The sequence below is a fragment of the Glycine soja genome, chromosome 5 (assembly GCF_004193775.1).
Source record: "Glycine soja cultivar W05 chromosome 5, ASM419377v2, whole genome shotgun sequence".
Taxonomy (NCBI): domain Eukaryota; kingdom Viridiplantae; phylum Streptophyta; class Magnoliopsida; order Fabales; family Fabaceae; genus Glycine; species Glycine soja.
In genome coordinates this window covers 7,820,415-7,836,376 of record NC_041006.1, presented here as the reverse complement: position 1 = coordinate 7,836,376, position 15,962 = coordinate 7,820,415, and the positions used below count along the sequence as shown (strand labels likewise).

At 33.3% G+C, this 15,962-nt stretch overlaps 1 protein-coding gene across 1 annotated transcript; it reads left to right on the top strand.

Annotated features, from left to right (window-relative positions):
- The first annotated feature begins 2,959 nt into the window (after positions 1-2,959).
- On the top strand, positions 2,960-3,634 carry LOC114411097. The gene has a single exon (XM_028374860.1). The coding sequence runs from the start codon at positions 2,960-2,962 to the stop codon at positions 3,632-3,634; it is 675 nt and encodes a 224-aa protein (XP_028230661.1).
- Positions 3,635-15,962: the final 12,328 nt, after the last annotated feature.

The window sequence follows — 15,962 nt, the reverse complement described above, 5'->3', positions numbered from 1 at the left end:
ATGAGACAGGCCATTGTAAAAAATCTGTATCGTAGCTACTTGGTTGGAAAACAAAAAGAGCCTATTAATATTCTCCAATACGCTGATGATACTATTTTCATTGGTCAAGCTTCCTTGTAAAATGTTATTGTTTTGAAGCCAATGCTTAGAGGCTTTGAGATGGCCTCTGGTCTAAAAATCAACTATGCTAAGAGTCAATTCGGAATTTTTGGAGATTATGTTAACTGGTCTCAAGAAGCTGCTCACTTTCTGAACTGTAGGCAGATGGGGATTCCCTTCCACTACTTGGGCATCCCCATTGGGGTCAGATCCTCAAATCAGGTGGTATGGGAGCCTTTGATCAGCAAATTTGAAGCTAAACTCACTAAATGGAACCAGAAAAGCTTATTTATGGCTGGCAGGGTTAATCTGATAAATTTTGTTTTGAACGCTTTACCAATCTATCTATTATCCTTCTTTAAGTTACCCCAAAGAATAGCTGATAGACTGGTTTCTCTGCAAAGGAATTTTATGTGGGGTGGGGGGCATGATCAAAAGAAGATTCCTTGGGTCAAATGGGATGAAATTTGTCTTCACAAGAAGGAAGGCGGTTTGGGAATAAAAAATCTGATCAAATTTAATGCTGCTCTCATGGGAAGATGGATTTGGGAATTACATTCTAAGCAGAATCAGTTCTGGGTCAGGGTTATAAATTCAAAGTATGGGGGATGGCCAGCCTTGCAGAATGGCAGAGTCCATTGCTGGGACTCCCATTGGTGGAGAGATCTCAGGAAGATATATCAGCACAATGACTTCAAGATTATTCATCAAAATCTGGTGTGGAAGGCAGGTTGTGGGGATAAAATTCGATTTTGGAAAGACAATTGGCTGGGAGAGGGCTGCAGTCTGGATCACAAATACCCTCAGCTCTTCACCATTAGTAAGCAGCAGAACGATCTTATTTCAACCATGGGTAGCTTCTACCAGAATATTTGGAGATGGGATTTGAAATGGAGGAGACACCTATTTGAACATGAGGAGGGAGTAGCTGTGGCTTTCTTGGATTAGATTAGTGCTTACCCTATCCAAAGTCACTTGAAAGATACAGTTCTGTGCAAATTGCTTTCCTCAAAGGTAGACATATCCTCCATGGTGTAATGATAGCTAATGAGGTCTTAGTTGAAGCTAAATTCAAAAATAACCCCTGCATGGTTTTCAAACTTGACTTTGAAAAAGCTTATGACTCAGTTTCTTGGGGATTCCTAAACTATATGATGATGAGGATGGGATTTTGTGAAAGATGGGGAAAATGGATCCATGGATGCCTTTCTAGTGCAACTATATCAATTTTGATCAATGGCAGCACTACTAGAGAATTTGTGCCTGAGAGGGGACTGAGGCAAGGAGATCCCCTTGCACCTTTCCTATTTAATATAGCAGCTGAGGGACTCACTGGTTTGATGAGGACAATTGTCTCCAAAAACCTTTTCAGCAGCTATAAAGTGGGGAGGCAAAAGGAGGAGATTAACATCTTGCAGTATGCAGATGATACACTGTTTTTTGGAACTGCAACTACAGCTAATGTTAGAGTCATGAAATCTATCCTCAGAATTTTCGAGTTGGTTTCAGGACTCAAGATTAACTATGCTAAAAGCCAATTTGGGTGCTTGGGTAAATCTTTGGACTGGTGCAGGGAAGCAGCTAGCTACCTTAATTGTGGCCAGCTGGAATTTCCTTTTTCTTACCTTGGAATTCCAGTAGGGTCCACCTCTAAAAGCCGGGATGTTTGGCAGCCTGTCATCAGTAAGTTTGAATCTAAGGTAGCCAAATGGAAGCAGAGATGTCTCTCTATGGGAGGCAGGATATTCCTAACAGCCCTTCCTATCTACCTACTGTCATTCTTCAAAATTCCTAAAAAAGTGGTGCATAAGGTAGTATCTATTCCACACTTGGTGTTGGTTAAATGGAATGGAGACAGACTTCCATCTTCAGATTTTTGCAGTGCAAAAAAAAAAACAATCATGCAAGCATATTTGAAAACTTAAAATACGAATAACTCAAGTTAAAATCAATTCATTTTTTACAACTGTGAACAAATTAACTAAGGTACAGTAGGCAAATTTGTTTTCACTAATATTAGTAGGTCATCACCACTGCAGTAGAATTTAAGTTAAACTTAGATAAGTACCTTATGAAGAGGCCAGCTACCTTGTCACAGCTAACAAGTCAGAACTGAACAAATTTCTGCATGTATAATTCAACAAATTTGTTATCAAACTTGTGTGTGTGTCTTTGTATGATGTGTGTGTGTGTGTGTGTCATCAGTGTGTGTCTGTGTGTTTCTATCATACGTGTGTGTGTGTGTGTCATTAGGGTTTGTGTGTGTGTGTGTGTGTGTGTTTCATGACCAATTTTTCTTACTGGCAATTCAGTGGCAGTGTATTGCTTAGGCTTCCGTCGAAATTAAAGGAAAATCAACGAGTCTGACAGAACAACTTCAGTCTTCACTCTTCACTATTACAACACAAAAAAAAAAATTAAACTACTTCAAGGATAAATAAAAGGTTCAGAAGCAGCAGACCTAGATTGTCTAAGCTATTTTATAATGGGCAGCTATAGTTACAATGATGATGAAATGAACTATAGAAAAAACAAGTATAAAATACAGAAGAATAAAAAACAATTAAGGGCAGAACTCAAAAGCTTTTAGCCATGCTGCTTGGAATTTAATCAATGAATGAATCATGTCACTGAAATTTGGAACATAAATGAACTTCTCCCTTACTATCATTCTCTTTCTCTATTTTTTCTCTCTCTCTAGCTGCCTTGGGCTGATGGTGGGGTACCGTTTAGAGAACGATTCTCAGAATTATACCAAATCTCTTCCCAAAGATTGCATTCTGTTGAAGACATGGGGTACTTTTCCGAGCATGGGTGGGAATAGAATTTCTCTTGGAGACGTAATCTATTTGATAGCGAGATGGGGGTAGCATCAACTTTCTTAGAGACTATTACTGCTATCAGAATTTGTGGTACCCTAAAAGATACCTGGCTGTGGGGAGCTAAACCTAATGGCATCTTCTCTACTAAATCAGCCTACAACCTCATTAAAGCAGAGCAGCTTTTGGAAGATCAAGATTCGGGTTTTCACCAGCTTTGGGATCTTAAAGTCCCCCCTAAGGTTCTGTCTTTTGCTTGGAGGCTGCTCTGGGATAGACTCCCTACTAAGGATAATCTTGCTAGGAGACAAATCCAGCTTGACAATGACCTATGCCCTCTATGTCAAACTCAACCCGAAACTGCATCCTATTTGTTCTTCACTTGCGATAAAGTGCTGCCACTGTGGTGGGAATTCTTCACTTGGGTTAAGGAAGGCACAGTTCTACATAATAGTCCCATGGCTAATTTTCTTCACACCTCAACTACAACTGGAGGAAAGAATATTACTAGAAGAAGGAAGACTTGGTGGTTGGCTGCTACAAAGTCAATCAGGCAATCCAGAAATGACTTGGTGTTTCACAATCAGGCGTTTGATATTCATAAGTTGATAGATAATTCTATTTTCCTCACTTGGACTTGGCTCAAGGGGTGGGAAAAGAATTTCTGTGCTCCTTTTCACCACTGGTCCTTAGCAATGTCCTTAGTTTTTGTTTAAGTTTGCTTTGTAGGGAGGGGTTTGTGGGTTTCCTCACGAGGGGGTCATGTTTTTTGTATCCTTTCAGGAGTTTCTTCTCCTGTGTTTCATGTAGTACCCCTGGTACTCTTATCTATTAATATATTTATTCTTGGCGGTTAAAAAAAATGGTCGTGGATCAAAGCAATGGACAAGGATTTTACTCTTCATTTTAACCAATGGTCCTCTAATCTTAAGGAAGGTTTTAGGAACTAGGAGGCGTTAACTTTTAAACTCTTAAACTGTTACAAGAACACAATAAGGGTAAGGGAAACTGTTAAACTCCAATAATAGGCGTTAACTCTTAAACTGTTACAAGAACACAATAAGGGTAAGGGAAACTGTTAAACTCCAATAATAGGCGTTAACTCTTAAACTGTTAGAAGAACACAATAAGGGTAAGGGAAACTTCACTAAGGAGAAGAAGCACAAAGTTGTCACGATGCTCGAGTTAAATATGAGAAACCCTAGCCATGTTTAGTTCACTAAGTGTGCGATACATGAATGCAATCAAATATTTATACTGGATTAGACCAAACATACCTACGTGAGGTGGCAAAGGAGAAGAAGCACAGACTTCTGACGATGCTCGAGTGCGACGAACACGATGCTCGACCTTAGACAAAATGATGGTTAGATGGAGAACATACAGCTTCAAGGTAGATGGAGAACAAAGAGAGCAAGAAAGCTTAGATGGAGAAGAAGACAGAGAGAAGGACAAGACAACACGAAGGAGACGAAACATACCTAGGTATGGTGGCGAAGGAGAAGAAGCAGAGACTTGTGACGAAGCTCGAGTGCGACGAACACGATGCTCAGATGCACACAGGGACGGTTTCGCTAGACGGAGATTAGAAAAAGAAGACAGCGCGGAAGCTTAGATGGAGAAGAAGACACAGAGTGCCAGCTTCTTAGGGCTCACCATATTTTTTAAAATATAACTTCAACATCGGTTTTTAAAAAAACCCGATGTTAACAAAATGATGTTAAGGTTAACATCGGTTATCTAAAAACCCGATGTTAATAAACATATGTTAACATCGGTTATTTAAAAACCGATGTTACTAATAAATGTTAACATCGGTTCTCCAATAACCGATGTTAATGAACTTCGTTAACATCGGTTTTTCACAAAACCGATGTTAACGTATACACGGTATTTACAATTATGCCACCGCGCATATGTTAACATCGGTTTTTTTAACAACCGATGTTAACACACCGATGTTGAATCCGCTTTTTGTAGTAGTGTAAATTTCTTTTGATTGAAAATCTATTGCATTTAATATAATATTTTACGTATTTATGGTATCTCAAATAATATTATATGTATTATTATTATTGAAGTTCACCTTTTGTTTTGTATGGGAGAATTGGAGAATAACCTCTCGCCAATGTCAATAGAGCTTACTCTAGATCTCTCAAGGCGGGGTCCTGAGATTTTTATTGTCTTGGACAAACAAAAAAATTACCTTAACATATGGAAATATTATTCACCTTGAAATTTTTGTTGCAATAAAACTCATTAATAATCTATTTATAATCAAAATTATTTAAAGTAACAATAACATAAATAGTAAAATTATTTGAAACAAAGTAAAATTAATTAATCCATATTGCGACATAATATAACACAAATACAATTATTTCATTTTGAATTTTGATAAACTTTACCTTTTTATTTTGTTGATGATAGTTTCTTAACGAAAATAATCTCTCACCCAACAACAATAAACTCATTCATTGTGTTGTTCTCACTCAATGAAAGTAATCTCTTGTTAAGCAAGAACATCTTGTTAGAAAATCTAAAAAGTCATGATCTTCTCTTAATGTCTCACTAAGTGAAGATCATCTAGAAATGAGAAACAAAAATTCCACCGACTAAAAAAGTTGCAAATCTACTAGCTATAGATCTAGTGCCACTCATGACCCACAAACACTCATAAGCACTTCAATTAGCCCCTCAACACTTATTTAAATTTATAATTGATTAATTTACCTAATAAACCCATTAATCATGCAAAAAAAAAAAACCCAAACCTAGGGTACAAAGGGAGAAAAAGGGAAGAAGAGGGGAAATCTTGCAATCAAAGGGATATCAGTGTACAAGAAGAAAACACTACCTCAAGGATCCTCCAAACCAAGCTTTAGGAATTAGGGTTTGTGATCTTTGTTGCTCCTCCTCTTCTTCTCTACCTCCTTCTTTCGCTTAAATAGTCGTGTGTGTGTGTGGGCTCTTTGGTGGGTCTCTGCCTACTTAAGCCTTTTCTATTCCTACATGGTCTTAATGTAAAAGGGCCTTATCTTTTGAGTATTTAAGTTTGTGCATTCATTTATTGGTTATTGTGAAATTATTAATTATATTTACATCATTATTTAATTACAAATCATTGTTTCAGTTCAATTAAAATAATTATTTTATAAGTCAATAAATTTATTATACATGATGAGATGTAATTAAATAATTATGTAAATTTTTTTACAATGTTAGTATATAAATTTCTTTCTCATAATTTAATACTAGTATGAATTAAATAAATAATAATATTTCTTCGTAACTTTTTAATTTTCATATTTTTAAAGAGTTTTTATTCCTATTTTTGTTTGTCGTGTCTAGTTTAAGATCAGGTTAATTGTTCTTTTATAAACTATACTCTTACTTGTTTCTTTATGTTTAATTAATTTACAAATATATTATTATAGAGTGATAACAGAATTGAAACGACTAAAATAGAAAACTCAACAAATATTCCATTAGAATCAATGAAATTTATAGTATTTTTAAAAATAACATTAGAAGATAAATAAAAGGAACGAAAATAATAATAATAATTTACATTTATTATTATGATTATTATTTAAAAAAAAAGAACAAATATGAATTGCAATTAATAAATAGACTTTTTTTTCTTCTGCTTTTCCTCTTTCATAATTGCTTTAAACGTAAAAGTTACACCCCACTTAATGAACAGATATGAATACCAATTAATATACATATAGTTTTCTGCTTTTACTCTTTCATAATTGCTTGTGACGTAACACTTACATCCAAACATCTAAAATGAAAGTAGCTTAATTTGATTATAAAAAAATATTATTTTAGTATGTCACATAAAAAAATTATATATTTAAAGGAATATAAGATTATAATGTGAAATTTATATATAGTAAATTAAAATCTTGAAAAAAATATTAATGTTAATATATATATATATATATATATATATATATATATATATATATATATATATATATATATATATATATATATATTTCCATATATTTTATTAATATGAAAATGACTACTTATTTAGAAAAAATATGCTTTATAAACTACCCATATGAAATCATCAAGTAGTATATTTGAAAGATATATCTATATAAATATTATATTAATAGAATTATTTTAGCGGAGTTATTAATAGCATTAAATTCTACATTAATATTTCTTCTTCCGTTTCTATTTCTCTCTTTATCTCTCTATATAATATTATTTTTAAATATTAATTAATTAACAAAAGATTTAAATGCACTTTTGGTTATTCAAATTTTTCCTTGAACTATTTTGGTCTCACATGTTTGTATTGAACAGTTTTGGTTCCTCAACCTTTACAAATTGTCGAATTTTACAAAAAAAAATTAACAAATTTTATTGATGTACGTATAATGTGACAAATGGTGTAGCATTGACTTGACAAGTAACTTTAATATGACATTAATGTGACAATTGTCATGTATTAATGTGTCAAGTGAATATAAGGAGGGTTTAGGATTTAGATGACGTGTCATGTAATCAAAATTAGAGAATAAATTATAAAAATAACAAAATTTGAATTTTCAACTTTTTTTTTTTACAAAAACCTCTCAACCTTAAACTTCATAAATAATATTTAACTACTGAATTAAGATTTAAATATCTTTTTAGTTATTGTAATTTAGTATTTTTTGTTTTTTTTACAAATTTATTTTTTTATTTTAGTCTTAATAAATTATGTTTGTTTTATTTTAAAAAAATAGCTTAATTTGATTATAAAAAAATATTATTTTAATGTCACATAAAAAATTATATATTTAAAGGAATATAAGATTATAATGTGAAATTTATATACAGTAAATTAAACTCTTGAAAAAATATTAATATATATATATATATATATATATATTTATATAAATTTCCGTATGTTTTATTAATATGAAACGAAGCAAGAGAGAAAGAGAAGGTGTTGAGCTTGATAATCCTAAACAAAACTGCTCATGCGATCGAGCCTTTGTCTTCAGTGAGAGAGCAAGAGAAGGTGGCGACATGCAGCGGCCAAGTACGTTTCAATCGAGAGAGACAAGGGGTTGAGAGAGAGAATGAGTTTCGTGAGACAGAGAAAGGGTCGAGTTATTTAAAAACATCAACATCGGTTATCTGAAAACCGATGTGGTGTAAGTATTCACAACATCTAAAATGATGTTAAAATTATCCTTTGAACATCGGTTTTTAAAAACTGATGTTGTAAGTGCTTAAACAACATTGGTTTTCAAATATCCGATGTTAAAATCATGCTGTTAACATCGGTTTTTTCTAAAACCAATGTTAATAATGATATTTTATTTACAAAAATACCACCGCATATTTTGTAACATCGGTTTTTATCATAACTGATGTTAACAAGATGATGTTAAAACTTATTTTTTTAGTAGTGACGGTTCGAAACCATCTTTGAATGTATATAAAAATTGTCATAGAAAGCTTTTTCTCCCGTAGTAATAATTTGAAAATAGAAAAATGATGATTGGAATATTTCGTATCTGCAAGAAAAAGTTAATATCCAATCACCGCATTTGATTTCTGGCAAAGGCTTAGTTTTTAAGACTTCTTAAATTCAACCAATTACATTTCATCTTTTGTTTTTGAATGGCCTTTGTGCAATTAATTTTTGCATCATATTGCATTACTGTTGAAAAAGTTAACCAATTAGCTCCTTTGTATACTGTTTTACGAAAACAATTTCATAACAACTAGCATTTTCCTTTTTCCAATTCAAGTATTTAAATTAAAAGTCTAATTTTATTCTTTTTCTAATAGACCCATAGCTTGCTTATTTGATAGTTTTTCTTTTCCAATTCAGAGTAAGGGTTGGTTGTTGAACTTTCCTTCCCCCATTTTTTCATTTTCTTCTACTTGGTTTATCTTCTACATTGTGGTGTGCATTTAGGATTGACCAATCATTTCTTTACCTCTTGGTTAGTTGGTGATTTTTTTTCCTTTCATTATAGAATCCCTTTTGTGGGCTGAGTTGCACAAGCTGAAAGCTTGATTTATATATTGTACTTTTAAACTTTAGTCCCATGAGAGTTGCACAACAAGCTTAAATCTTAGATTTTTTTTCTAATGTGGCTTAAAGCTTTCATTTTTATTTTTATTTTCAGATATGGGTTGTAACATCCCATTTTTCATAAAGTAAATTTAAAAATATTTTTATTTAAAAATAAAAAGAGTTTTAGAAAAATGATGAGGTTTTTATAATTAAATAAAGAAGAAAAAATACATTTATTAATTAAAATAATGGTTTGAAAGAAAACAAAAAATATATATATTATTTATTTATTTATTTGATAGGAAATAAAATAGAGTTTTTTTATAAAATAAATAAATAAATAAATAGAGTACCCTAACTATATACACTCAAATGTAACTCAGTAACTCGTTAACCGTTGAATTGTCGTGAAATTTGAACATAAGGTTTGAAACTTATTTCCTCATATAGTCACTATTGGGATGTTCCCGATAATGTCTATAGTGCAAGAAATATCCCATGCATTGAGCTTTCTCTTTTCCCGTATACACTCAAACCTGTCTCATTAAAACTATGATCGTGGACTTGTTAACCGTTGGATTGTCGTGCAATTTGTACACTGTGGAAGCAATGTCTTCCAAGGTTATTTTGATGATGCCAAAGAATCAAGAGTTAAGCAAATTCCAAAGATTCAAGAATCAAGTTTCAAGAATCAAGATTCAAGATTCAAGATTAAAGAATCAAGATTCAAGAATCAAGATTCAAGATTCAAGAATAATCAAGATCAAGATTCAAGACTCAAGATTCAAGAATCAAGAGAAAACTCAATCAAGATAAGTACTAAAAAAAATTTCCAAAACATTGAGTAGCACAAGAAGTTTTCACAAAATCATTACCAAAGAGTTTTACGCTCTGGTAATCGATTACCAAAAGGTAGTAATCGATTACCAATGTTTTAAAACGTTAAGATTTCAAATTTCAAGAGTTACAACTTGTGTTTAAACATTTTCAAATCATTTTAAACTTGTGTAATCAATTACACAATACTTGTAATCGATTACCAGAGCTTCTAAATGTTTTAATTTTCAAAATTTAAAATGAAAAGTCACATCTGTTGATGTGCAATCGATTTCACCTTAATGGTAATCGATTACCGGTGACCGATTTCAAAAAATAAATTTCCAAAAGTCACAATTCTTCAAGTGACTTGTTTCTGAAGATCATCATCTCTCAACATCTTTCAAACAATCTTTTCAACGCCTTCTACAGAACTTTCTAACTCATTTCTCAACAATCTTTCAACAAGTTTTATAACAAGTTCTTTACAGATCTTTCTGATTCATTTCCCTTCATCTTTCTAAAAGTTTTTGTTCAATCTTTTCTCTTTCAAAAAAAGTTCTTTGATCAAAAACTTGTGCTATCCTTTTTCATTCTCTTCTCCTTTTGCCAAAAGAATAGAAGAACTAACCGCCCAACTTCTTTAGTGTCTCTCTTCTCCCTTTGAAATTTCGAAAAAGTCTCTCAAATGGTGGAACCATCAAAGAAGCGCAAAGGTTCTTAGAGTAGAAGCCAACGGCATTCCGAGGTTCAGGATACTCCAATTCCTTCCTTCATTTCATCCTCCTTATTGTTCTCATCTGAAGAACAATGTATACGGTACACAAACCTTTTCTGCTCTTGTTCTATCATAGACCCTATATTCATAGATATGGATTTCTTTCCTGATGAGAGTTTCGAATGCATTCAAGAATTTCAAAACTTAAATCTCATTCCCTTTATGTCTCTAAAATTGCCTATGTATTTTGAATTTGTAAAAGCTTTTTATTCTAATCTTGAAATTCAAGAAAGTACCTTGATTTCAGAAGTTTATGGGATAAGGATGGTCATTGACCAATCCCTCTTCTATGATTTGACCCAATTGCCTAGTGACAATGTACCATTTGAAGGTGCACTGGACGATGATTGGAAGTTTGATTTTTCTGTACATGATGCCCGTCGGTTGGTTTGCACCAACCAAGCGGATATGACCGGAAGGCTGCTTGTCGGTTCATTGGCTCTTGAAAGCCATATCCTTCACTATCTTATAGTTCACATCTTACTCCAAAGATCTTCAAACCTTGCACAGGTTTCTGAAGAAGATCTTATAGGCATGTGGGCCTTTCATACCGGCCGACAAATTGATTGGGCACATTTAGTCCGGTATCGCATGCATAAGGCATTGCGATTAAATGCTCATTTACCATATCCATATTTAGTTACTCTTTTCCTTCAACATTTTAACATCCCTCTTGATTCTGAACCTTATGTTCCAATTAAGAGATCTTTCTTGATCGGTGCTGCTGTGGTTGCATCCTTTGGTTACCGCAAAGAGCGTGATGGCTCTTGGGTAAAAAAGGGTACTCAACCAAATGATGATGAAGGGCAATTACCAGTTGAAGGGGACTCTTCTCTCCTTCAAAGTATTTTGGACAGGTTTGATGGACTCCAAACCTATGTTGGTGAAAGGTTTGATGCTTTGGAACAACAAGTGGACATGCGATTTGATGCAATGGACTCAAGGATCACAAAGGTTGAAGATGTCACCATCATTCGCGACTGCCTTGATTTACCTCCACCACCACCATCAGTTTAGACTTTATTATTAATTATTATATTTTGTTTCTAAAGCCTTGTATTTGGCTATATGCTTATGACATTTGAACACTTAGTATTTTTAATATTTGCTTAGTATGACTGAATATTTATGGATTGTGATATATGACTATGTGGTTTGTATTATAATTTGGTTTATGTCTTGCTTCATGAATGGTTTAGAATATTTTATGTTTATTTTACAAAATATGCTTTGTGTATGTTTTTAAATTATGTATGTTTTACGCACTTTGGCCTTTTTGATGTTGCCAAAGGGGAAGAGAAAAATGGGTACTTTAAAAAATCAAGATATTTCAAAAGTTTCAAAATTAAGCATAAATTCAAAAAGAAAGGGGGAGAAAGGGATGAGTGAACAGTAGAACAAAAATTGTATGCATTCTTTTGATTTCAGGATTGTCATCATCAAAAAGGGGGAGATTGTGGAAGCAATGTCTTCCAAGGTTATTTTGATGATGCCAAAGAATCAAGAGTTAAGCAAATTCCAAAGATTCAAGAATCTAGTTTCAAGAATCAAGATTCAAGAACAATGAAGATCAAGATTCAAGACTCAAGATTCAAGAATCAAGAGAAGATGATCAAGATAAGTACTAAAAAAGCTTTCCAAAACATTGAGTAGCACAAGAAGTTTTCACAAAATCATTACCAAAGAGTTTTACTCTCTGGTAATCGATTACCAGAAGGTAGTAATCGATTACCAGTGTTTTAAAACGTTAAGATTTCAAATTTCAAGAGTTAGAACTTGTGTTTAAACATTTTCAAATCATTTTAAACTTGTGTAATCGATTACACAATACTTGTAATCGATTACCAGAGCTTCTAAACGTTTTAATTTTCAAAATTTAAAATGAAGAGTCACATTTGTTGATGTGTAATCGATTACACCTTAATGATAATCGATTACCGGTGACTGATTTCGAAAAATAAATTTCTAAAAGTCACAATTCTTCAAGTGACTTGTTTCTGAAGATTTTTTCAAAAGTCACAACTTTTTAAGTGACTAGTTTTTTAAAGAGTCACAATTTTTGAAGGGTGACTAGTTTTAAAAAAATTTCCAAGAGTCACAAACTTTAACTTGAGTCATCAAGAGATTATAAATATGTGACCATGGCATGAATTTCAGAACATCATCTCTCAACATCTTTCAAACAATATTTTCAACGCTTTCTACAGAACTTTCTAACTCATTTCTCAACAATTTTTCAACAAGTTTTATAACAAGTTCTTTACAGATCTTTCTGATTCATTTCTCTTCATCTTTCTGAAAGTTTTTGTTTAATCCTTTCTCTTTTAAAAAAAGTTCTTTGATCAAAAACTTGGGCTACTCTTTTTCATTCTCTTCTCCCTTTGCCAAAAGAATAAAAGGACTAACCGTCTGAATTCTTTTGTGTCTCTCTTCTCCCTTTGTCAAAAAAATAGAAGGACTAATCGCCTGAATTCTTTTGTGTCTCCCTTCTTTCTTCCAAGAGAATTCAAAGGACTAACCGCCTAAGAATTCTTTTCATTCTTCCCTTCCCCCTAAGCAAAAGATTTCAAAGGACTAATCGCCTGAAATATCTTTTGTTTCCCCTTTACAAAGATTCAAAGGACTAATCGCCTGAGAATTCTTTGTCCCAACACATTGGAGGGTACATCCTTTGTGGTACAAGTAGAGGGTACATCTACTTGGGGATTGTTATACTGAGAACAAGAGAGGGTACATCTCTTGTGGATCAGTTCAAGTGGAGGATACATCCACTTGGTTATTCAAAGAGAACAAGGGAGGTTACATCCCTTGTGGATCTTTGGCTTGTAAAGGATTTTACAAGGTTGAAAGAAATCTCAAGAATCGCAGGTTGCTTGGGGACTAGATGTAGGCACGGTTTGTGGCTGAACCAATATAAATCTTGTGTTTGTCTTCTTCTTCCCGACACTCTTTAATTTCCGTTGTGTACTTTTAATTATCGCTTTTACTTTTGGTTAAGTTTCTATTTCTGTTCTTTACTTTCTTAACTTAGTAATAAAAGCCTAATTGAATCTAGTAACAGTAAGAAGGATAGATTTTTAATTAGACAAGACACGCTCATAATTAATTCAATCCCCCCCCTTCTTAATTATTCCAAGGCCACTTGATCCAACATACACCACCTTCGTAGCTCATTCTCGCAGATTCTTACCATTGGGATTTGTGAAATAATGTTCCTCCAGAGAAAAATTAGTCTCGCACCTTGATAGTGAAATGGAGGCTACAATCTCTTCCCCTTTTATCTAACGCTTGGAAACCCTAACAAGGTAAACTGGGGAAAAGCTTGAGAAATCTTAGGGAACTGTTAGAGATGTGACTATCACTGTCGAACTACACACGTGAGCCCGCTTAGAGGTAAGGGATGAGTTTATCGCATTGGGGTTAGAGTGAACATGTGTAGGGATCCTTATAGGATTAAATTGGTGTTTATTTTGGGATGTTTATTGAATTATAATTTTCCTTTACAATTATAAATACAATATTGTTGTGTTTGACAGACCAATTGATGTTCTGATGTGAATTGGTTGATAAACTTGAGTGCCCTTGGTATTTTCGGGTTTTTGACCTATGATTTTGATTCATTGATTTTAATATGATTGTGTGGAATTATTTGAAGGGTTTTACTCCCCATGTTGTGAGATGTATTTTGTATAAATTGTTATATTGAGATTATGAAATGGTGATTCAAATTGTGAGTAAGTGACAAGTTGAACCTAAGATGAATGGTGAGATACATGTGTATTGAGATGTTGTATGTATTGAGTTGTGAGCTATAAACTATGTAATCACACAATTGTAAAACCCTTTAAGGGCGATGAGTTTTTGCGCGAGGAGTATTGTGAGGGATCCACTATGGAAACTCCAACGAGTTGAATCACTTTGAGACGTGACGAGTTAAAATGATTTTGAAAACAAATGAGTAGTTGTGTGTATTGAATAGTTCATAGGTAAAATGTATATGATTCATAAGGTGTGATAACATGCTACTTTGGAATTATATCATTGTGATTGAGACTGAGTGTATGTGATAAATTGAGTATGTATTGACTTGTAATATATATGTGCATTGAGATGTTGTGTGCACTGAGTTATGAGATATGAATCATACAATCACACGACTATAAGACCCTTTAAGGGTGACGAGTAAATGCGCAACAAGTATTATGATGAGTCGTGTGTTTTATACAGTTCATAGATAGAGTCTGTGTACTAAAATGTTTTTTGGGTTAGACCTGAATCAAGATGAAGAGGCCCTGACGGACTCTTTGGAATCTAGGCCTTGGGGTTTAATACACCCTGCTTGAGTGCTCCTTTAAGTTTGTGCCGATCCCACATGGTTGGAGCATTCTCGCAAAACAGCATGACCCTGACTGGTCTCCTTATGATTTTACCTAGTGAGAGTGACTTGACTTACTAGTGTGTGGTTTGCCTTGTCATGTACTCCTAGGCGCTCGACGAAGTTTTTCACTGATATGGTACCATATTGCATATAGGATTGAGTCTTAGTGTATCTCTTGCATAATGCTTGTGTATTGATCAATATTGATTGATTTAGTGATATTGTGTTTTGATCCTTGAGTACATGAATGATGTGAAAATGAATGAGATGTGTTTTGTTGTGATGTGATGTTACGCGACAAAGTGGTGGAATGACGTGAGCTATGTTTAAGTAAGTTGTATTTCGTTTATATGATATGCATATCTACATGTTGTCTTATTTCTTTCTATTAGTTAGAAATGTGATAACTCACTCTTCATGTGTTGTTTGTGTTTGGATCCTATGATGATCTTGAACTTTGTGTTCGTGGGAGCAGATGACTAGGTGAATTGCTTTAAGGAATCTTGTGCACGTCGGGACATAAAACTCTGATAGGATGTGACATTGGGGCATGAATTTTGTTTAATTACATGATGTTTTCAGCAAAAAATGTTTTTAAATGCTTTTAAATGAGCCTTTTACCCTTTTTAAATGCTTTTATTTAAATGTGTTTTAAAATTTTTTTATTAATTCTGATTGCTTATTCCTTTTATTTTTAGTACATATATGTGTGAGGTAGAGGGTATCACATGGGTAAATCTGAGTTTTTTTTTGGGTAATATGCACGCTCAAGTGTGTTGTATGAAATCAAAGGCCTGTCTAAGGGTAGAACTATTAAAGTTTAAATTTTAAACACAAACAAAAAATTGTTATTAATTTTTATAATGCAAAATGACCTCCACAAAAAATTTTAACATATAATTCTCTCTTATTGAAAGTAAAAAAAATCTTTAAAATTTTACTTTTAAGTCTCACTTACCACTGAGTCACCCTTATTTAAATCCAGCTTGGAGTAACTCCATTTTCCACAAGTTTATCCAGCTTTTTCAACAC